At 40.5% G+C, this 23,283-nt stretch overlaps 4 protein-coding genes across 7 annotated transcripts; 3 read left to right on the forward strand and 1 right to left on the reverse strand.

Moving 5' to 3' along the window:
• Positions 1-934: 934 nt before the first annotated feature.
• LOC127143247 (endonuclease domain-containing 1 protein-like) lies at positions 935-3,641 on the forward strand. The gene is made up of 3 exons (XM_051075540.1): positions 935-995; positions 1,621-1,962; positions 2,841-3,641. The coding sequence occupies exons 2-3, from the start codon at positions 1,630-1,632 to the stop codon at positions 3,624-3,626; spliced, it is 1,119 nt and encodes a 372-aa protein (XP_050931497.1). The 5' UTR covers positions 935-995; positions 1,621-1,629; the 3' UTR covers positions 3,627-3,641.
• A 1,908-nt stretch (positions 3,642-5,549) lies between these two features.
• On the reverse strand, positions 5,550-11,080 carry LOC108891962 (low affinity immunoglobulin gamma Fc region receptor II-like). 3 transcript variants are annotated; one of them, XM_018689358.2, is made up of 6 exons: positions 10,914-11,080; positions 8,161-8,424; positions 7,216-7,473; positions 6,979-7,092; positions 6,275-6,340; positions 5,550-5,670 (listed from the first exon to the last, which is right to left on the reverse strand). In XM_018689358.2, the coding sequence occupies exons 1-6, from the start codon at positions 10,930-10,932 to the stop codon at positions 5,618-5,620; spliced, it is 774 nt and encodes a 257-aa protein (XP_018544874.1). In that variant the 5' UTR covers positions 10,933-11,080; the 3' UTR covers positions 5,550-5,617. The 3 variants fall into 3 exon arrangements, with proteins under 3 accessions (XP_018544874.1, XP_018544873.1, XP_018544872.1); XM_018689357.2 differs by lacking the exon at positions 10,914-11,080 and adding an exon at positions 9,410-10,907 and having other exon boundaries at positions 7,225-7,473; XM_018689356.2 differs by lacking the exon at positions 10,914-11,080 and adding an exon at positions 9,410-10,907.
• Positions 11,081-11,172: 92 nt separating this feature from the next.
• On the forward strand, positions 11,173-17,925 carry LOC108891964 (myelin-oligodendrocyte glycoprotein). 2 transcript variants are annotated; one of them, XM_018689360.2, is made up of 5 exons: positions 11,173-11,394; positions 12,197-12,574; positions 12,762-12,854; positions 13,191-13,300; positions 13,445-17,925. In XM_018689360.2, exons 1-5 carry the CDS (start codon positions 11,292-11,294, stop codon positions 13,466-13,468), a joined length of 708 nt encoding a protein of 235 aa, XP_018544876.1. In that variant the 5' UTR covers positions 11,173-11,291; the 3' UTR covers positions 13,469-17,925. The 2 variants fall into 2 exon arrangements, with proteins under 2 accessions (XP_018544876.1, XP_018544875.1); XM_018689359.2 differs by having other exon boundaries at positions 15,507-17,925.
• Positions 17,926-18,127: 202 nt separating this feature from the next.
• Positions 18,128-23,198, forward strand: LOC108891961 (transmembrane protein 185A). The gene is made up of 7 exons (XM_018689355.1): positions 18,128-18,356; positions 18,930-19,106; positions 19,270-19,477; positions 19,562-19,645; positions 19,730-19,906; positions 20,107-20,230; positions 20,808-23,198. Exons 1-7 carry the CDS (start codon positions 18,319-18,321, stop codon positions 21,056-21,058), a joined length of 1,059 nt encoding a protein of 352 aa, XP_018544871.1. The 5' UTR covers positions 18,128-18,318; the 3' UTR covers positions 21,059-23,198.
• Positions 23,199-23,283: the final 85 nt, after the last annotated feature.

Genomic DNA, 23,283 nt, shown 5'->3' on the forward strand with positions numbered 1-23,283 from the left:
CTCTTGTTCCCCTTTTACATGAAGACTAGTTTCTAAAGTCATGATTTGAAGAAAAAATCATCCTGTGGAAACTTTCTGCACTAATGTACTAACCCTAAATAAAGTCGTGTTAAGCTTTTGAAGAGCTTTGACCTTTACTGTTGTATCTTTAATGTAAGATTCCAGCATCTTTTTAGGATATTAACTGTATGTAAGGTAAGGTAGGGCAGCTGGACTGTAGAGCCATCAAATGTGGAAGGTTATGATGAGGTTATACTTTAAAGAACCACAGGGAAAAGAAGAGAAGTGAAACTATATTATTAGAAATCAGATTCAGCACACATTCTGACAATTGTGTTTAGGATAAGTGAAACATGCTGCATAGGCAGAAAGACTACACCTATCAGCCACACTTGTACAATGCATTGTGATTGACAGTTTGTGATTCATTTCTGTGCATGTTGTGTAAAATATATATATAATTTTCACATTAGAAAAAACTATATAACATATGTAAAATCGTTAATTATCTATACCACTTATCCTTAAGAGTCACAGGTCCTATCCCAGCTGACAATGGGTGAGAGGCGGGGTACACCCTGGACAGGTCACCAGTCCATCACAGGGCCACATATAGAGACAAACAACCACTGATTCCACTGCAGCCGACTTCCCACACATTATTTTTCAATGACTGAGTTTTTGAGTTTTCTCACTTTGTTTTGTTTTTGGTTTTGTTTTCTGTGTTCTCTTTAAGCCTTAAATATCTTTTAAAAAATGCCCTGTTATAAGCTGCAGTCAGTTTGAATATGAAGCACAGTGTTGCTGAGCTCTGTCAGTTTTCTCTGGATACAAAAAGCTAAATAAGAGAAAACATCTTACTGATGGTAAGAGCACACCCACTGTTGAATAGAATAATTAGACTTCCTCCTTAGGTTCAGTGGATATTTGAAGAAGACGGTCTTGTTCCCATTGCTAAAGACACTGCTGCTGCTTTTCAAGAAACTTGAGGGGAGGTAAGTTTTTCTTGGATTTCCCATGTTTATGCCACATTGTATTCATCTGTATTTGTAATTTTACTGAGTATGAATTGGCAGAAATTGAGTAGAAGCTGCTACATTTTTTTTGCACAACAGTGTCTCTCTACACACTGCAATTTGAAACTGCCCCAAATTATATTTCACTTACTGCAGCTCTATGTGCCATTAATAAGAATATTTCTGATATTTCCCCATAGCTAAATGTAATTTTAAAACTGGAGGGAAAAAAAATCTTATTTAACAAAGTCATATGTGAACAAATTCACAATAAACTGAATGAACAGATGGTAGATATTTTGCTTATTACAGACATTTCAAAAATAGAATAGATGTAAAATAGATGTTGATCAGAATCAGATCCTCCAGCAGGGAAACTGCTTTGTTATAATTATTTAAACGCATACTTAGTAAAGAGGAAGTAAAGTGAAAACTACTATAATAGTGAAAATGTACAAATGTAAATGTGCAAAAATAAAAAGTAATATGCAATATAGGATATATTTTTCACTGTGGTTTAAAATGAATAAAATCAGCCACAGCTGTGACTGAAGTGTAATGTTTGATCATTCTTTCTGTTCCCTGCTCTGACCTAACGATACAGTGTTTGGTGATGACGTTACTGAAGATTCAGAGCCTCCTGCCTCTCGCTGCTCTCCTCCTCCTCATATCTGTCACTCCCACAGTGGCTAAAGTGGTGACATCAGTGTCACAATGCGCAGAATTTTTTCTCCAGCAAACCCCACCATATATCCCAGAAATCTTGAAGAACGGGAACATCCTGGACCAGAACAGATACAAACCCATCTGCCAGACTTTAAATGACACAAGAACGTTTGTGACGCTCTACGACACCACCAACAAGATCCCAGTGTTTTCTGCTTACAAGTACAGAGGAAATCAAAAGAGAAAGAGACCAGCAAACATTTGGAAGATAGAGCCACAGGTGAGCTTTTTGACAGAAACAACTTAACCTAGCCTTATTTTCACATGTTGGGTGTATCTTTAATCGGTGCAGTATTGAGCAGGAATGATGTACCCACCAACAGCTGTTGGTGGCAACCTCTGCTCCTCCCACAACTACAACTACACCTGATGCTGTCACTTGTGGTTGGGTGTTGTCACTGACAGACTCAGGTTGTTATCTGACAACAGAGACAGACATGTTTATTACAGAGGAAAATCGTCTTTGTTTCACAAGAAACATTGCTTTACAGCACTGTGAAAAAGTTTTACACAGTAAAGATAGTGTGAGGATAATGTCAAAAATAGTCCCATGATAAACTAATTGATGCTGACTGTGTGTTTGGACTCGTTGTCCTGCTTCAGGATGAATCTGGGACTGATCAGACACCTCCCTGATGGTATTGATGAAGGATAAGAGTAAATATTCTAAAAGTAAAAATTCTTTGGACAGTACAGAACATCACTACGAGACTCCATTGACGAAAACGTCATCAATCATTTTACTGGGAGATGTCTTGATCCCTATCAATGATTTACACTGAAAAACAGAGAAAGACCCAGGTTTCAAAATTCCTTTAACAATAATCATAATAATAATATTACTTTTTCAGTAGTGATGTTTATCATTAATTGAATTCTCTCCAAGTGTTTAACTGTATAATGTTGTAGCATGTGGAGCAAATTCTCCTAAAGTTAATCTCACTGACTAAACCTGCCCAGTGTCATGTTCACACTGCATGAGACTGATGAGTTAATTGGAAATTTTGGATCTTTTTCAAACCAATCAGTATTGGTACGTTTAATCTACTTTACTGAGACTCTGCCCACATGAGTGATTTATTCTTCCATTTATTACAGCTTGAGGACAGAAATGGTGATGACAACATGCAAAGAGCAAATGATAAGAGGAGGTACAACCACCAGGCTGGGAATACTGATTACAAGAACCAAGGTTTCGACCGAGGGCATTTATTACCAAGCTCTTATGGCTTTTCTGAAAATGATAAAGAATCTACCTTTACTCTGACCAATGTTGTTCCACAAGAAGGCACATTTAACAAGGGAAGCTGGAACTACATGGAGCAATGTGTCAGATGTGTTCTGGATAAATACTGCATCAACAACAACGACATTACAGAGGGCTTTGTGGTAATTGGAGCAAAGCCCAGTGACAACGACATCCTCAACAACAGGATTAATATTCCGTCCATGCTCTGGTCGGCATTCTGTTGCTACAGTAGGGAAAAGGGGTGGTTAGCAAGTGCACACTGGGGTGAGAACATTCCAGATATTAATAAACATCTGCAGACAAAGACCTTGGCAGAGCTCCATGCTGAACTGGGAGGATCATTTAGTGCATTTCCTGGAACACAATGTCCTCTTCATACAACTGTCACTCACTTGTACCCACATCTTAACAAGAACTGCAGTTGCCCACCACCCACTTCCAGTACCTCTGCTCCTCCCACAACTACAGCTACCCCAACATCTGCATCTCTTTCTACCACACCTGACTTACTGACCACCACATCAGGCTCAAGAGCAAGAGCAAGAGCAAGAGCAAGAGCAAGAGCAAAAGCAAGAGCAAGAGCAAGAGCAAGAGCAAGAGCAAGAGCAGGAATAGGAGTAGTAGAATGTGATTAAAACTACCACTGTTCCTCCTCCAAAAAATGAGCATCCTGTTGTCTCTTCTGTCCCTAAACCTCCCTCCACCACTCTGTCTGTTTTAACTGCGGCTCCACCCAGGATTCTTTCTACGGTTCCAGCCGTGACTATTTCTGCTGCCACCACCTCCACAGCTCCTCCTGACAGCAATCCTGTTGTATCAACAAGTCCTTACAAAACTACTGCCATTCCAAAAAAAGCAACTACTATTCATCTAACAGCTCCTTCCAAACAATCATCTGCCATTCCAGTGACTGTGGCCAAGCTTTCAACAACATCCCAAACAATATCAGTCCACACTGTTACACCAACCCCCTCTGTTGACTCGGTCACACTTACTACTGAGGAAGCTGCCATGCTGAACTGTTTTTAATTGAGATAGAAGGGCCCTTTGCTTCAGATGGTGAACAGCTTTATATTTGCTTTCAGTGACTTTTTTAGTGTTTTCCCCCTCATTCATTGAAACAGAAATCTCCACTTCAGTGGCACTTTTATTATTCTTTACACTGAAGGTTTTTACAGAGGGGTTTTGTTTATATAGCATTAATAGCCTGATGTAGGCAACATTTTATTCCTAAAATCAAGGGAAGTTTCATGGTTTTATCTATTAGTTACAAATCTTACCCTGTTCATTTGTGGCCTTGCCTTCAATGTGGTCTGTATGTTGTTGTTAAAAAATAAAGCATTTTCTGCATTTAAAAGGTGCTGCACAAATCTAATACACAGTATTTTTAAACAAATAACTCAAACATCTTTCTTGAGAATTATATAAAAACATAGAAGTGAAGACACACAATATTAATTGTACTCTCTTTAGGTGCAGTTTTTGCCTTTATTAATGTGTTTTATATTATTGTGGCTTTTTCTTTTGTATGTGTCATTGTAATTTTGCTATTCATCAAATGGAATTGCTAACCCTAAATAGATTTGACATTAGAAATGCTAATGTCTCAGTATCTTGTTAGAAAATCAACACAGTATCCTAAAGATCATTTATGATATGAGAGATAAGGTGAGATAAGATCAGACAAGTCTACAACTGAGAAATCCACATTGTTACAGCAGCATCAGGGATTGTGTAAATAAACTTTAGCTGCTTTAATCTGAGTCACTTTCATCACTTCATGACAGCAATTTCCCACAATATTTCCCTATGCTACATTTAATCTTTAATATTTTGCTGGCACATGTCAACAGAAACCACAAAGTCACATGTCTACAGCATAGGAGGAAACTATGGGAAACTCATGGGAACAAAGCAAGTTATTCTCTGCAGAAACTGGTACTTCCCAAAACACAACAACAAATCAGACTCAGGTAAAGGAAAGTTAAAACTTTCCTCATCAGGGGAATATAAAGTTTGTTAATTCCCCTTTTGGCAGTTACCTGTGTCACATGGGTGAACAGGAGATAAACAGGTAGAAGAGAAATTGTTTTGAAGTTCTCATCTCATGTTGGTAATTTTCAGGTAAGAATATTCAGTAAGAACATTTAAAAATATTAAAAATATTTAATATTAATTTTAAGGAAGTGGAGGAGGCTACTAATAGTAAACAGCATGACATAAACCAAGTGTGTGAAAAATACCGACACTTGTTTATGCCAACAGACCGGTATGTCGCCAGACTACTTCCAAAGTATCTCTAATTACAGCTGCAAGTTTTTATTCTTCAGAAACAGACAAACAGAGAAAAACACCCACTGTGCTCGCTCAGTCTGCAGCAGTTTCACTACCCTGAGCTCCGTTTCATCATCTAATATCCTGTTTAAAGCGTCTGATAATGTGTATTTTACCTTTTCCCTGAATGCATTTTCAAGACAGTGTCCTGCTGATGGTCGAGGGGATGAGGTTTACTTGATTTGTGCAAATTCTCCAATGATTTTTAAATAAAAAGACAATGGGACATTTTCTTTGTTTTAATATTTAAATTATGTTAAATACATTTCCACCCCGGCTCTGCTGGCTCCTCTCAGGTGGCTCCTGGTCTGATTGTTGAGTAGATGGTTGGTTCAGGATCTGGTTCTGAGAAAAACAACATGTGAGCTGTTTTCACTGGTTATCGTTTATTTTCTGTCGTACAGAGTTGAAATATTAAGCAGGTCAACTGTCACAGTGAACTTTACTCCACAGAATAAAAGTCCCTGCATGTCAAAACAAAAGAGAAACTGAACAAATATTTTTGTAAAAATCTGCAAAATTCCCTGTTTTTCATTTTGTTTTGATTTTTTTTTTTTTTTTGGGGGGGGGGGGGGGGGGGGGGGGTCATTATTTTCCCATGTGCATCTAATCTATGAATGTGCTTTTTTTGTGTGTTTTTCTCTCAGATATGCTTCAGAGCAACCTTACACCCATATAATAACTTGGTTATTTTGAGAGTAGCGATAAAGTGACTCAGAGTTTCAGGTGTGTTTGAATCCAGTGGTGGAGCGGTGACTCATTAACTTAGAAGACAAAGCGATTTATTATGCAGCTGATTTACTACGCAGATAAAAATGACTCAGTATGTTGTTGACTGATGACATGCTGACAAATAACATCTCCCCTTATCTGATGGAGATAAGAGGAACTGTTGTAGTTTATTTAAAGGGTCTATAATGAGGTGTGTGTGTGTGAGTGTGTGTTTTACCTTTGTCCCTCTTTGGTCGCACTTCCGGTGTGATGATGACGTCAGTGTACGACACATCTGGGTCACCTGCAGCACAACACTTCACTGTTACACAGCAGTTATGCACATTCATGGCCCCATTATTGATCCAATTTACCAGTTTACCAGCAGAATAAAGTGTATTTATTTACATTTAGGAGGCATAAAAAAAACATTAAATTTATTTTTCAAGTGTAATCTTCTGCTCTCTGAATTTTCTTCGTTTTTCAAACTATGTTAATGTTTGAAATGTATGAACCAAGAGTGACGGCAGAAACAAGAAGAACGTGATTCCACCTCACACTAATGTTGCTTTAATGCACCACTGAAATATAACACAAAGGTTTGTGGTGCGTTCGGCTCTGTTGTACACTGCGATAACAATTTCATGCATAACGACACATTGAGCTGTTTGTGGTTTCATCGTGAACGGTTTCTTACAGTGAGAGCAACAGACTCTTTCTTGCTACTGTACTTGAAATGTGAGATTTGTATGCCATTCACCTGAAGGTAAAATGGTTCTTGTCTTTTTCTTGACAAAAATAAGTGCAGAATATCACCTGTGTTGTGTGTTACCATTTTAAAGAAGCTTAACCTACTTGAAATAGGCATTTTCTGTGATTTGACGTCCTTGTCAGACGTAACCCTGAAACATCGGTGTATAAAATGTATGAAAACAGGCTAACCTTTGTGTCTCCTCCAGAGCCACAGCAGCATCACAGAAGTCAGCAGGAGGCAGACACCCACTACAGGAAGTAGAATGTATGCGAGATGTAGGTGGAAAGGCTCGGGACGCCCAGCTTCAAACAACAAATGAGGAAAACCCCTGTTTAGTCTTAGTGCAAACACAACAACAACAGCTCTGTCTGCATGTAACTTTCAACCCCAAATATTCAGCAAACTTTTTTTTTTTTTTTTTTTACCTTTCTCACCTCTGACAGCCAACCAGCTGTCTGGTGATTCTCCTGCTCCACTGATGTTACACTTGTAGAGGCCTTCATCAGACTTGGAGACGTTGTAGATGGTCATGTTTCCTGTAGAGCTGCTCGCGATGAAGAGGTTGTCCTTGTAAAATTGAGCTGTGAGGTTGGCGGAGGATGTCGCCCTGTTTATGCAACGCAGAGTCACGGCATCTCCCTCCTGCACAGGGAGAACAGGGCTCTCCAGGATCACAGAGCCACCTGAACGTCACATAGAAAATCACATAAATGAGCTGGGGCCAGTAACTTCCCCGTGAACCCTTGAATTCTACCTCTAGCTTGGTTTTAAGTGAAATTTCTCAACACCTAATGGATGGACTGCCATGGAATTTGGAGCAGACTTGTCTGCCTCAGCTGTACTTTGTGTTTAGTGCCAGTTAGGAAATGTTAGCATGCTAACTATCATTGAAGTAGTCATCCATTCTTGCACTACCTCACTTATTTACACAGGTAGTCTAGAGCGAGTGGTGCTGACCGTCACTTGCCAAGAGCTTCAGCCATCGTTGCATGTGAAATGCAAGAGGTTATAATATGCCCTCTGAGCAGCGCTACTTCTTCAAGGCAGTCTGGATGTTTCAGTGTTGCTATCAGAAAGTTATGAGACAGGCCAGGGCTAGCTGGTTAGCATGCTAACTTCAGTAGCAGAAAAGAAGTGATAGATTTGACGTTGCTTTCCACCACTGGCAACGCCTCTTGGTGAGTAAAGAAACTGGATGTTAACTTTGCTAAATAGCACCTGTAACCCTGCATGTTAGCATGCTGACATTAGCAGGAAGTTCAAAACACTGCTAGCATGGCGGTTGACCTTCAGTCTTGTGTTTTTTTTTCCTCAAAATTTGCCTTCAATTGCTTTACGTGGTAACCATGTGGTGGTTTGGTTGAACTCACCGGTCACAGTGATGTTGATGGCTCTGCTGCGCGCTCCATCTCCAGACTCACACCAGTACACTCCAGCATCTGATTGGTAAAAGTCATCGAGGAGGCACTGAGAGTCATTCCTTCTTCCCCAGCCTTTGGAGCACTCTTCATTGATGTATTTGGATGTGTTCCTCTTTACTCTCCATTCAGAGGAGTTACCAGTCTCCACACAGCTCAGGGTGACAGACTCATATTGAAAGAACTGGGATCTGTTGGGAACGACTTTCAGAGCAGCTGCAAGAAACAGAAATGTGTTCACAATGTGAGCAACACTCATCCTTTGAATTCTTGTAGGGGTGAGGGGACCAATCAGTTTTAGGAGGAGCAGTAAATGAGTAGATTTAAGCTGCTCAGTCCTCTGCACATCCTCAACAAAACTCAAATTGTTGAGCTTATATCCCATTAATGAAGCCAAGCAGCTTCCTACCTCTTCCCTACAATGCACCGTAAAATCAAAAAACCCAAAGTTTACACATCTGCCTCCACAAAGCTTTGCAGGTTCACAATATGCACATTTCGCCCACATATTGAACGAGCTTCTGTCCGTGTGATCTGATAGTAGAAGTTGCATCTCCTTCTTGCAGAGGCAAACAAGGTTTCACTTGAAAGAAGCTTCCGTGAATAATGCTGCTTATAAATTAACATAATAGGATCAGAATTATCTGATTGTGAAGAGGAGCAAATGGTTTTGTGTTTTGTTGTGCAGGGCCTCTCTTCCTGTCGCGTTCTTCCTCTATCATGAACAAACATTTAGTTAGTGCTTTCTCACCATTTTAACATAGAACTTACTAAGAAAAACCTCTGGACGTCACAAACAATAACCACGATAAGACATAAAAACAAGCAGAAAAAACATAAAATGACTAAAGTTTTGTTAAGTTTTGGTACAAAAAGTACAATGCTTAGTGTGAAAATATTTTTTAAAAAAGACAATTTTTGTAAAGATAAAAGACAGATAGTATTTAGAAGAACTATTTAAGTCGTCTACTGTAATTATGTAAATTCTATTCTCATGAATCACAAACATACAGCTCGTTAAATATTAATATTAATCTAATAAATACTGGTCATAAAATCAGAAACACATTCAATAAAAGTTTTAAATTGAAAACAGACCCCTGACATTAAAGATGCTCATTAACACAGATGCCCACACACAGACACACACATCAAACAGTATCATTCGTATAAAATCACACACATATAGTCCTGTACTCACCAACAATAGTACACAGTGTCATCAGCTCCATTCTGTTCGGCTGACAATCGACTGAATAGCAGCCTGAGGGGCTGCATCTCACGTTAGAGTCGACTTTGGTGCAGGATGTGTCAGCACAACATTTTAAAAACCACAAGTGATGCATTGTGCAACTCTTCTGTTGTGGGCATCATCAAATTGTGGAGGGACATTTGGAGCAGATGTGGGCAGGTGCTACATAAATTTAGCAACAGGAGGTTCACAAAATTACACAGCAGAAGCTGTTGGAGTGGCTGTTTATGACTCCAGAAATCCAGCTGCAAAGATTTAGCATCCAGATGTAGAGTGATGCTAACTTATCTGGGGTTAAATGTCTGGGTACGATGGTGCCTTTACTTTGACATTTGTTTGGAAATACTGATTTTTTAAAAGCATTTGTTCTATGCAGGACTAAAGCACAATATCACCTGACCTGAATATGAAGCCACAGCTAGCAGGTGGTTAGCTTAGGTTAGGATTAAGACTGGAAACAAGGGGAAACACCTAGCCTGAGTCTAAAGATGACAAAACCCCCTTTCCAGCACCTCTAAAGCTCACTAACCTACATTTTATCTGTACAAAAACTTAAGTGTAGAAACAATTCACCTTTTTTTTCCTGACTTTTTTGCCTGAAGCTAAATAATTATATATTAATATTCAAATATGACACTAGTGATCTTCTTCTCGTCTCCTGAGTAGACCCCCAAAATGTCAAACTACTCCTTTAAGGTGCTTTATTTTCTAACTTTGAAGGTGGTACCTGTGTCAAAAACTTTCATTATGTCCTCTCTGCACTTCATTCAGAGTGTTTGAACTAATTAACACACAGCTATGTAAAATTCAAACACTGAAAAACCACACACTGCACATTGAGTGTAGGGGAAGAAAGGAGGTTATTCTGCCCCTGCACATCTGTCCATGCTTTTTGAAAATGAAAATCTATTTTGTAATGTGCACTGAGAACAAGAAGGCCTGTAACTCATAGATTTATATATTCTGTTATTACAGAAAGTCAGGACTGAGAGCAGGATCCCTCAGACAGCCCTTTACCTGTGACCTACCACTGTCCACACATTAAAATCCACACCTATAGAAACACAAACCTCTAAGACACTCCTCATTTGTCACCGATAGAGAGAAGATAGCTTGAGTCTTTTATTATAAACAGTCCATTTTTCATCTATGAAAACATCACCGGGGTTTCCCTCAGATGAGTTTCCGTTTCGTCGATAGCACGCGCCCAGTTTTTTTCACGTGTGAACCGCGACATATCTTCAACACTTTATGAGGATATAGGACAATAAAGTTTATGTTTTCCAACCCAGGGACTGCCACAGAAACTCCGACTGTAAGTAACATTTTACGTTTTCCACATCGTCAGACCTGGTATTAAAAGTTTCTGACAGCTGATGAAACCACACTCAGACTTATGGAAATAAAAGTACTGAGAGCAAAATAAAACGAAACTCCCTCAGGTGTTACTTACACTCAGAGACTGTTTCCATCTTTACAGTAAAGCCTCGAACTGATTCTGATTTCTGCTGAAAGTAGAGCAGGGATGTGCAGGTATGAAGCTGATAAACACCGTCAGGTTATTTTTAAACGATCCGAGAAATCACAGCCTCTCAGACCTCAGTGGTCCCAGTCTGGGTTTAATCGCCAGGGGGCGTCATGCACTCGTTTTACTGACTGCAGTTTTATAATCCTGTGTAACATACCACTAGCATACCAGGAAAAAAACAGAAACTGTGAGAGGGCGGAGTGAGATAACTAGATTAAAATATGCTCCGAGTTGAGTCATTTCCACGCAGCTGCAGCTGAGGTCAGTCACTGTGTTTGAGGTGAAATCACTGTGAGAGCTTAAATGGACATTGAGGAGCTCGGATATAAGTTTTCACTCTCCCCTTTAATCCTACGCCTGACTCTCGTCGCCTGTTTGCTGCTGTTCACCTGCACACCTGCTGGAGGTAAGATCAAGATATCATCATGTATATATCACTGAACATAAGCTGTGATTTAAACTGGAGGTTGTCCAAATGTAGGTTATCCCATATATAATACAGACACACAGATGAATAACGTGGAAATGATAATAATAAAACTTTTTTTTACATTTTGTTGGAAGGGGATTTGATAATTAATTAATTGATCTATAAAAGTGTCTGTATTGTGTATGTTCATCCCCATGAAAAACATGGGCACAGTAGTTTACTTTCGAACAGCTGTGGGACAGACAGCTGTGTCCCCCTCAGTTTCATTTGACCTTTTTTTGGTGATAAATTCTGTTTCGGTGTCACAACAAGCCACAGTTTAAACTGCACCTGTATTTCAGTCTAGATCAGGTCAGTGTGTTCTGCTAATTTAGCAGAATATTAAGCTTACTGGAAATTTATACTCTATACTCTACACGCTTTCAAAAGTGCAAAGAGATGAATAATCTCATCTCGAAACTATAACGTTGACCAATCCTTTGAGTAATTCGTGCGTCCTCTTGTTGCAGTTTCTCCAGAGTCTCAGAGTTTTGGGTTTTGGACTGTTAGCGACCTCATCTTGGATGTTTTGGGTTAATAAATGAATTGTGAAAATATTTGGAAGGGGAAAATCACCGCTGTTGTTGTCTTATGTTGCTGGAAAGTTTTGTGGGATTTCTTGACAGCTAAGAAGAAGAATGAAAGAGAAGCTAACACCACAGAAGATGTTTTCTTCAAAGCAGCTTCCAGACTTCCACATCCTCCTCGGTAGGTTTTAAAATTTCCCTCCATTTCTCAGGTCAGTACCGAGTGATTGGATCCAATCAGCCAATCGAGGCCGCTCCGGGTGATGACGTCGTCCTGCCGTGTTGCGTGGATCCTCCACAAGACGTGGTGGGACTAACAGTGGAGTGGTCAAAGCCCGACCTTCGGCCCGATCCCAGGGATCGGCTGAGTCGGGTCCATTATGTCCACCTGTACCGGGACGCCCGTGAGGTTCCAGACATGAAGATCCCATCGTACATGATGAGGACGGCGCTGTTCGCAGAAGGCCTGAGACAAGGCAACATATCGCTGAAGATCACTAATGTGACGCTGGAAGATGGAGGGAGATACAGATGTTTCATCCCAAAGTTAAAGAGCCAAATGCAGTCCTCAATTGTTCATCTTGTTGTCAGTGAGTTCAGTTTTTAAGATGTGTCATTGGTTGACTCAAAACTGATAAAGTGTACCAATGTTTTGTCTTATAATCAAGGTCACAGGGTCATGTGATGACTCTGTTTTTGCTGTTACCCTGTAGGAAACTACTATTGTCACCTTTAAATCTAAGGTTGTGCGTCATTCCAAATCCCCTGTTTCTCCAGAACCAGCTCCAACAAAAGCTGGGACAACAGAGACGCCACTATTTACCAGAAACCTTCAAACTCCAGATCCTGAGGAAGAGAAGAACAATAGTGGTGAGAAAATTATTAAAACTTTTGAATTTCTGTGTCAGAAAGATTCATTTCTAAACATACCCAAACAAACCCTTGAAATCCTCATGAAATCAAACCTAATTTTTGATTCTTTCTATGGTCGTAATTCTTTCAGCGACAGTCAATCTGATTTAGTACTTTTATTGTTTATGGCGGAGTCCGCCATTCCTGCAGAAATGATGCCATCAAATCAACAGGGCTGAAGTCTTAAGGATTATAACTCCCAGTAAATGTCAGTGCGTTCATTATTGGGGTACTCCGGTCACAGTGGCTCATCTTGTTCATCTCTATCTTTCTCTATCTATCTCTATCTTTCAGGTGATTTTCCCCGTCGGTCCAGACTGATGCTACCTCTCTTGTTCTTGCTGATCGTGGTTGGTGTAGCTGCAGGATATTTACAGATGCAGAGGTCTAAGAAAACAAAAGAGGTAAGTCAGAGGCTTTATTTTCTTTAGATTCTTAAAGGTTAAGTGCTGGAATAATGTATAATGTGTTCCTGTATGTAGATATTAACAGATTTTCTTTTTTGGAAGTCTTACTACTAGTTAATTTTCTTTTAATTGTTCCTCCAGCCTATAGCAGTGCCTACAGTGTAGATGTCTTGCTCACTGGTAAACACTGTTCATGGAGATCAGAACACTACCACTTACTGAGGTCTAATAGTTGGAGCTGGACTCACTGGATCTGCAGGAGGGAATTTTGTGAAGTGGAGACATGAACTTTGACCCTGGTATCGATGACAGTGGCTTAGATTGTGACGCCTGGAGAGTTTAAATGCAAATGTCTGAAGCTGTGTTCACACTGAAACTGAACACATGCTGATAGATCTGCTGAGCCCAGCTCCTGGTTCAGGACGCATCAGCAATCATGGCATTGTTTTGAAACTGACTTTGTTTTTTTAAGCTTAGTTTTCTGTCATGTGAGCTGACAGTAGAATTCCCCTATACTAATGGAGACTTTTGTTGACGCTCCCTCAACAGTGTGGCCATTGAACAGGACATCTATCTCCAACCAGTAGATCTATAGTTATATTTTTATATGATGTTATTTATTTAAATGTGACTATTTAAATGTTTCTTTTTCCTAAATTACAGTTCTTGTTGACCAGGAACATTAATTTCTTATTATTGTTATTATTACTCAAATAAAACACAAATGATTACAGTGTGTTCACATTATGTACTTTGACTAATGTATCTGTGTTTAAGGTCAGTGGTTCCTCCTACAGCTATCACATTCAGTGATAAGCACCTGCTGATGAATTTGTTCTTTAAGTTATCTGTGACAGTAGTTAGCAAATATGTTCAACAATGAGTCAGTTTTTCCCAGTATTGTTCAGTCGTGGGAACTAAGTTAGTTTACAGGCTTGGCAGAGAAACAGCTTAATTTGTGGTTGAACTGAAGTACTGTTGCTGCTGCAATTAGATGTTAAAGGATCACCCTGGGATTTTTTAACCTTTTGTCAATGGAATCTGGTAACAATAAAATGGTTGTTTCTGGTTAAACAAAAACAATCTCACTTCCTCTCCATAATGTCGTCAGATGCTTTAAGTGAAGGATCTACTTCATCCACCTCTGAAAGTCACACAACACCATATCAAACTATCTGATCAAGGCAGCAGTAGACCAGCAACTTCTGTGATCTGCTTGGTAAAATCACTGTTTTTGCCAATGGAGTCTGGTAGTGATATATAGAGGTATTTCTTTTTAAACAGCTCTTTAATAAAAAGTTCTATCTCTGTAGGAACCCATATCCATCATGTTGGATGATTACACTGTTTGATCACATCGGGATATATTGTTCTATCAATACTGCACCGATCACAAATGAAGGTTCACAAATCCAACAACATTGATGCTGGTTTACTGTTTGGGCATTTTGGTGTTTTGGCATTAAATTCCACATAGACTACAAGTATTTTTAGACTGAAAAACACAGAGTGTTTCCATTTTCGTTAAATTGACCACCTACCTGTTTTTAGTTTACATTCCTCAGTGCTAAAAATACATGTCTGTATCAGACAGCAGAAAACCGAGGGATGTTGTGGAAACATTTGATCATTGTAAAACTGTGACAGTTATTGAAGGTGTGACAAATGTAAATCAAGAAAGCAGATTTTATCCAGAGTTGATGGAAACTCTTGTCTTTTCTGTCCCAGAAACTGAAATCCAGCATCCGATTTCTATGTTTAGTATGATAATATTTAATGTGGGTAGGTTTACATAAAAAGAGAAGAAACTGTGTATATACAGGTAGGGGAATGAAGAGGTGACAATGTGAGTGAAAAGATGATAATGAGGCTAAAAAAAATCAAAGGTAGTTGAGAGTGTGGAGGATGGATTGCAGCACAAGTCTTGCTAATGAGTGGGAAAATCATTTGGTGAAGAAAAACAGGATGTATGTGCATGTGCTTTCTTGTGGACTAATGAAACAACAAACTATCACAATGGTGGGAAGAACAACTCATTACCCAAAGCCACCACATCATATGTCCAACGTGGTGGTAGTTCTGTTATGGCTTGGTCACGAATGGCTGCCATTGCAGCTGGCACACCAACTTTTTGAGTTTTCTGTGTGATTAGATTCAGCCGAATGCATCCAAACTCATTGGACATAATTTCATCATTCGGCAGGACAATGATCCTAAACATACGACCAAAGCAACTGAAGACATTTTCAGGGTGAGGAGGTAGAATATTCACAACTGGCGAAGTCAATCTGATTCACCTGCTGAAGACCAGACTAAAGACAGAGACTCAACAACGAGGAAGATCTGAAAGAGGCTGCAGTGAAGAGCTCAGGGGACGATGCAAAGTATCTGCTGATGTCTATGAGTCAAGGACTTTAGTAAAGGTTTTCCCCTAAATATTAAAAGTGATGATTTAGTTGGACTTATGTGAATCTGTCCAATTACTTTTGAAGTCTTAAACCTTAAGCACTGTGTCTTAAAAGGACAAAATCTCCCTCAGTTATTTCTTTGAACTTGACCATGACCATGAATTCTCACTGTCTATGAATTTTTTGATCTTACTCATTGATATATGTCCAATGCCTTTGTTTGACATTTCTATGCCTGGTCTATGTCTAGTTTTTTTTTTTTTTTTTTAAATGTACTATTATACTAGGAAGTGTATCAAGTGACACACACCAGAGTTTGATCTCTCTGTACCCGATGTAGAGTTTGGTCTGAAAATGTTTAAGATGTCAAATATTTAAAGTGAATGTTCAACAGTGTACAGGGCAGAAATCACAGTTACAGTGATTTACTGGGTCATGTGAGAGTTCAAATGTTGAGTAAAAGAGGCCATGTGGGAGACCACCACATCCTCTGCCCACATCATTTCCACAGCTGAAGCCTTGTGACTCATGACACAACAAACCAATAGACCAATAGACCAATAGATAGATAGAGGACAGTCTAAATGCAGCGGGCAATAATGACTTCCTGCAGGGTTCAGTCTGAACAACATCCTGCCAAACAAACAAAGGAGCAACCAGCTGTTTACCTTCCTGACCCAGTTTTCCTTATTTCATTCACTGCATCATAACTCTCAGCTTCCTCCTTTCATACTATCCTTCTTCATCTAAAATATGGACACTGATTCCATGATGGTGAAATGAAGCGACTTGAGGCACTGAACCATTCAGAGATGGTTTGAGAAGAGGTTAATTTCTTGATCCTTTGTGTTAACAGTGCGACATCTACTGGTCAGAATGTGAAACTGACAAATACAAATGTTAGTCTTACAAATGAAGTATCAAGAGAAACCATGTTTTAGGTTAATTAGCCGTGCTGTGCTGTTCTGACTGAACAGACTCCTCTGCCATTGAGAACAGTCTTTTAAAGTGCACAGGTGAGGCTGGTGACACAAAAAACCCAGACCAGACCAACAAAAACGATGTAGTTAGAAGATGACTGCAAATAAATAAATAAATTGGGTGAATTAAGTCAGGTAATACATTAGCAGCCAATCACCAAACAAGTTATTGCCCTGTTTCTACAAATGTTCTTTTCATAAAACCACCATTTTGACTGGTCTGAAGGATGGGCTGAACAAAGATTAAAATAATCAGTGATCCCAGAACTTACATGGTAAACCATGAGCCATGTTGATTTTCTCTTTTTGGTGATAAGAGTGCTGCAGCTAAAACAATAAGGGTGTAGGATGTTGCATTTTATTAACTTCTTGGCTTACCCTCCAAATGTTATCATAATATGCTTTTTATGGAGAAGGGTTTTGAGTGACTTCCAAATTCATTCAGAACAACAATGGATGTACAAACACAACATTATCAGTGCAAAAATAAGTATAAAACTCATATCATGTGCACCTTCTGCCCAGAATTTAGGAGATGTCACAGTCCCTTAATGTTGCACTGACACTCTTGATTGACAAACACTCACACTGGCTTCTGGTATTAGCTTCAGTACCCAGGTTTCTCCCTAATTAGTAAATGACTGTGTGAGCACAGCATGCTGCCCATTCAAAGTTATTGACAGGCTTGACCAGGAGGTGTCACCACCACCTAGAAAACCAAGTTATAAAGTGATTTTTACACCACAAACAAGCTAATTCCTCTGGAAAGACATTCAGGTCTCTAGAAAGCAGCACAACAGCAGCAACAGCAGCAGCAGCAGCAGCTCTACTGGTCAAACTCTACTTTACCTCAAGTCTCTGTTTCACTAAATCTACTAAAACAACAGTAAACATCTGGTCAACAGTATGAAAATGACTTACCCTGTTGGTCCATGAGGCTGCTTCTCCTGCAGTCTGACCTCTGACCTTTCCACCTCTCTCATCGTCTTCATGCACTGAGAGAAACAAACAAACAGAGAGAGAGAGAGGACCAACATCAGATTACATCCATCATGAATAATGGGGCATTTCTATCACAGTGAATCAGCAATTATAAGAGAATTGTACCATTATTATTGTTATAACTTAATCCTGTGATCACTGATGGACATTGTTAGAAAATATAATACATAACATTTCCTTGTGTTCTGTATATAATGTGTACATACTGTAAATAAATCATTATTTATATGAGTGAGGTTGTTATGACTTGATTAATATGTTATATTCTGTTACTAAGGTAAAATACATTCAATATTTTATTCAGTATTAAATCAAATACTTGCTTTATATTACACTTCATCTGCTCTATGATCATAAAAAAGGAGGCGTGTGCCCTTTTAGTACGATTTGTGATTTCGGAACTGGTTCGGCTTTCTCCGTGCGTCACGTGACTTCCGAGAGAACGTTGGTCAAAGTGGAAAAAAAAACAAAACACACGGGCTAGCTAGCACAGAGCTTGTAATGAAACTGAACCAAAAAGCTCAGCTACCACTGACATTACAATGTGTAGCACACAGATCAGGCGGTGAATCATTCAACGACACGGGGAACTGATGTTAGCGAGCTAACCAGCGTCTGTTACACCATGAATTTAAGAGGACTGTTTCAGGACTTCAATCCCAGGTAACGTTAGCTGCGAAGTTAGCACTCTAGCTAACTAGCTATGTAGCTACCTAGCATTGCGCTGCCGTATGAAGATATTCTACAAGTGTGTGTTTTATATGTATGAAACGCTGCACACACACTTCTAGTAGCTGGACAGGTGTCGTAAACTGAAAGGTAACTGTGAGCACTGAAGCTACATCGGAAAGAAGGTGTCTGGCTAAGCTAGGCCCGGCTAACGCTAGCTACATTAACGCTTGGGGCTTGCTAGTTATACATATGTAGCTACGTTAGCCATGTTAGCTGTGCTGCCAGGCTGCAGCTTATTATTGATTATGTTATCACTTACTGTCTCGAGACAATAAATGGCAGCAAAATGTTTATTCAAGTTTTCCTAAGTTCAGGATTATATCTGAAAATATCTTATTTTCGAGGCACAGACCAAAACCCGAACATGCTAAGTAAATATTCACATTAAAGAAGCAGAAACACGATCATTTTTACATGTTTTCTAACATCATAACTCAGTGATTTCACATGATACCTGCAGCTGTTCAGTTAAAATGTCTCTGCCCTCCCTCCTCTCTGTTGCAGTAAGTTCCTGATCTACTCCTGTCTGCTGCTGTTCTCCGTGTTGCTGTCCCTGAGGCTGGATGGAGTCATCCAGTGGAGCTACTGGGCCGTGTTTACCCCGATATGGCTGTGGAAGCTGTTGGTCATCTTTGGGGCCTCTGTGGGCACTGGGGTCTGGGCCCACAACCCTCAGTACAGGTAGACTTTAACACACATTCATACCCAAGTTCGGAGGGTTAAACCAGGCAGCAGAGGTTCATTTATCTCCTCATACATTTACTTTGCTGCACGTCTTCCTCTCTCCCATCTGATCGCTACTATACAGACATTTAGGTTTTAACCTTCTTATGTTTTCTCTCAGGGCTGAAGGGGAGACGTGTGTGGAGTTCAAGGCCATGCTGATCGCAGTGGGGCTCCACGTCCTGTTGCTGATGTTCGAGGTGTTGGTGTGCGACCGCGTGGCGAGAGGAAACTACTTCTGGCTCCTCGTCTTCATGCCCCTCTTCTTCGTGTCGCCTGTTTCTGTAGCAGCCTGCGTCTGGGGGTTCAGACACGACCGCTCTCTTGAGGTAAAGAATCTGCTCAGCAGCCGTCATTGTTTTGTGTGAGTGCAGCTCTGAGTTTTTCTCTTCTGTGTCCCTCCCTCTCCTCAGCTGGAGGTGTTGTGTTCCGTCAACATCCTCCAGTTCATCTTCATCGCTCTGAAGCTGGACAGGATCATCAACTGGCCGTGGCTGGTGAGATGCACCGACACGTTTCTCCTGCACTACAGCTCCACGTGTGTTATTATCAGTCTTCCTCACCCTGATGTGGTTTTCCAGGTGGTGTGTGTCCCGCTGTGGATCCTGATGTCCTTCCTGTGCCTTGTAGTCCTCTACTACATCATCTGGTCGGTCCTCTTCCTCCGCTCCATCGACATCATCGCCGAGCAGCGGCGGACTCACATCACCATGGCGATCAGCTGGATGACCATCGTCGTACCGCTTCTCACCTTTGAGGTAATGTGACTCAGCGCACGCGTGGGCATCAAAATAACATAAGACATAAACACGTTCAGACACATTTCATTTTAAATTCAGGAATTCAGTTCAAAGATTTATTTACTGTTTATTTAAGGATACTGAGTGAAAAATGAACTTCTTACCATAAAAACTGTTAGAACAGACACTTTATTTGCTTCATTAACTTGTCTCTTTAGATCCTTCTGGTGCACAAGCTGGACGGCCACAACAGTCTGAGCTACGTGTGTGTGTTCGTCCCTCTCTGGCTCTCCCTGCTCACACTCATGGCCACCACCTTTGGCCAGAAGGGAGGGAACCACTGTGAGTATTTAAAGCCAGTAATGTGCTGTGGGCTGCTGAATGTCAGTGTTTCTGCTTACAGCAGTGATACACCAGTGATCTTCCTCTAATAAAGCTTTTATAAAACTTAATCTAAGGTGCTTAGAAGGTTATTTGTGTCAGTTTTTACTGATAATACCAAACATCCTTTTTTTGTTTAACCAGACTCCATTGACAAAAACAGTAATTTTATGTAGCAGAACACGGGAGCTGCTGGAATACTGCCTCCTAGTTTGGTTAGTTTCTTTGTGTTATTGAGCGACTTTCAGTAGAGGAGGAAGTGTTCAGATCCTTCACTGAGGTCAAAATAACACAGAGAAACTAACGATCCAAGCAATGAGGAACTCCTGTGTTCTGAGAGGTAAAATGACTGTTTTTGTCAATGGAGTCTGGTTGTGATAAATAGTGATGTTTCTCTTTGAACAAAAATGATCTTACTCTTATATAAAAACCTCTATTGGAACCTCTGTAGGAATCATATCCATGTTGTTTTAATCCATGTTTTTTAATAGTTGATAAGTCAAAATAATATTTCTATGTTGTTAACTCACGTTCTTAGGGTGGTTTGGCATCCGCAAGGACTTCTGCCACTTCCTCCTGGAGCTCCTCCCCTTCCTGCGAGAGTACGGCAACGTCTCCTACGACCTCCAGCGCAGCGAGGACCCCGAGGCGGTGGAGGACCTGCCCGTCCCTGAGCCGCCGCCAAAGATCGCCCCCATGTTCCACAAGAAAACGGGCGTGGTGATCACGCAGAGCCCCGGGAAGTACTTTGTCCCGCCGCCTAAACTCTGCATCGACATGCCCGACTAAACAGCAGAGGACAATGCGTTTGGGGTTTTTTTTTTTTTTTTAAAAGGATTTGGTCCCCTCACCTGAACTCTACATCAGCACAGCTGGAGACAGGGGGATTATTAACGGATCCACAATCCTCAAACCGGCAGTTTTAAAGCAAAGACTCCCCCTGCCCTAAATCCATCGAGGATGGAATCACAGAATTAAAATGGACTGTTTAGTTTTTCACCTGCAGGTGAAGTTTCACTGTGTTGTTCGCTCAAGTTTTATCCTCTTGACAGGGAAGAGAAGAGGGAAACTGACCATAGAAGCATCTCAGATTCACTCGGATCTAAACATTGAAGCTGACATGACAAGAGGAGCTGAATATTTGACTCTGTTAACGGCAGTGGATCCCTGCTTGACGTTCAGAGAGCGTCAGAGATGATGCTCGCCTTGCTTTGTGACGGGGACCAGTCGAGGGAGAGAAGGACTCTCTAGCTTGAATTTGGGATCAGTTTTTACCTGTCAACCGTGGAGGTGGAGGAAACGAGGGGGTGGCGGGGTGAAAGGAAATGCTCTGATGTTTCCAGGTCTGTCTTAGCGCTGCACTCACACACCCAGATGTAAACCGTAAGAGTTATTGGCCTCTAATTCACATGAGCTGTTAAAGGATACTCTACTGCAACTCCGCTGTAAAAGATGACGCTAATATGAGGCTCCTGTGGCGGGCAACTTCTTTTTTAGTACAAAAATCTCTCTTTGTGTTTCCTCGGACAGTGCTTCCCTTCAAAGCTGCATCAGACAGAAAAACACAAAAGGAGAATTTGGTGCTGAAAATATCCACACGGCCGCAGCCTCCTTTCAGCTTCATCTTTGACTTATGAAGGGATCACGTCACTGCCAGTATGAACAGAGGAATAATGAGTCTAATTACATTACAGGCGAGTAGTGTTTTAAGACAGACCTGAAAAGACCAGAGAACTTTACTTTAAAAAGACAAATAATGGAAATGGCACTTTGTTAATCTGTTCCAAGAGGAATCCTGACTGACCGATCAGTTTTTGTATTCCTATTTTCTTTTTGTTTTTTTGTAAATAAGAGAAGTCGTCAGGTTAGGGACCAGAGTGGAGAAGACAGGGTTGAATATGAAGAGGCAGACCTGGGAAAAAAGAAAAAAACACTCATTTCTACTCAGAGTAAACGATCATGAGTCACCACGTTAAAAAACACAGATTAAGATTGTCAACCTTCTGTTGATCTACTGTACCTCCCACATGTAGGATTTTACAGCTTTCAGATTAGTTTACTGGAGACGATGCGTTCAGGGGCTGTGCTGTGTCAGGAGGAGCGACTGATACGTTTACAGCCTGAAGGAGGAGATGAGTTCAGTGTTTATGCAGAAAGTTTGTGGTTTTTCTGTCTGAGAAAGTCGTCCTCTGAACGTGGATTTGAACTCGTCCAACACCTGAACTGTTCACCTGATTTGGCCCCTCAGACGACTCCCTCTTCTCCAAGATGGAGAGGGAGCTCGGCGGCCGCCATTTTGACCGTGACGATGACGCCACAGAGCTGACGTTTCAGGTAACAAACTCTCCTCCTTCGACCGTAGACCATGAACGTATCAATCACCCCTCGTATCAACAAACATTTTTAAAATCCAGATCTGATAGTTTTAACTCCTGAGATTCCTCACGTTACAAGTCATCCCCATTTTTTTTTGTTTTAAAACTTTACTGCTAGTGTGTCCACCATCTTGTTTGCACATTTGTTGACTGTTTTTTTCCCTTTAAATCCATCATGTAGACCTTATTATGCAAAACTAGAGCAGCCTGGTTTTCTTCAGATGACTCTCAGTAATCACCTGCACACTAAACAGTAAACATATTTATTTCAGCATTAAATGGAGAAAAAAAGTCATCCTTAAATTGTTCTCTGCTGTCATCTGTTGTTTTGTACAGTTTTTATCTTTTTATCAAATAATGTGATTCGAGTTTCTTCACCTCCCAGTTTCACAGCCGATTATGAGAGAATTTAACCGATCGGTTTCTCCCTGTACGATATCTGAACGTCTCAGTTAAATCCTGTGGAATCTACCGGTTTGAAAAATCTGACATTCACTGTTGCAGGTCCTTGAAGATTTTCTCAGATTAAACTCTGACATGATGTCACATCATCAGTGTTTGGACGCTTGTTTGGTTTGTACTCACAGTGACTGACCGCTGTCTTTCCTCACTTCAGTCTCTGCAAAGTAAACACAGCAT

The sequence above is a fragment of the Lates calcarifer genome, linkage group LG14 (assembly GCF_001640805.2).
Source record: "Lates calcarifer isolate ASB-BC8 linkage group LG14, TLL_Latcal_v3, whole genome shotgun sequence".
Lineage (NCBI taxonomy): Eukaryota > Metazoa > Chordata > Actinopteri > Centropomidae > Lates > Lates calcarifer.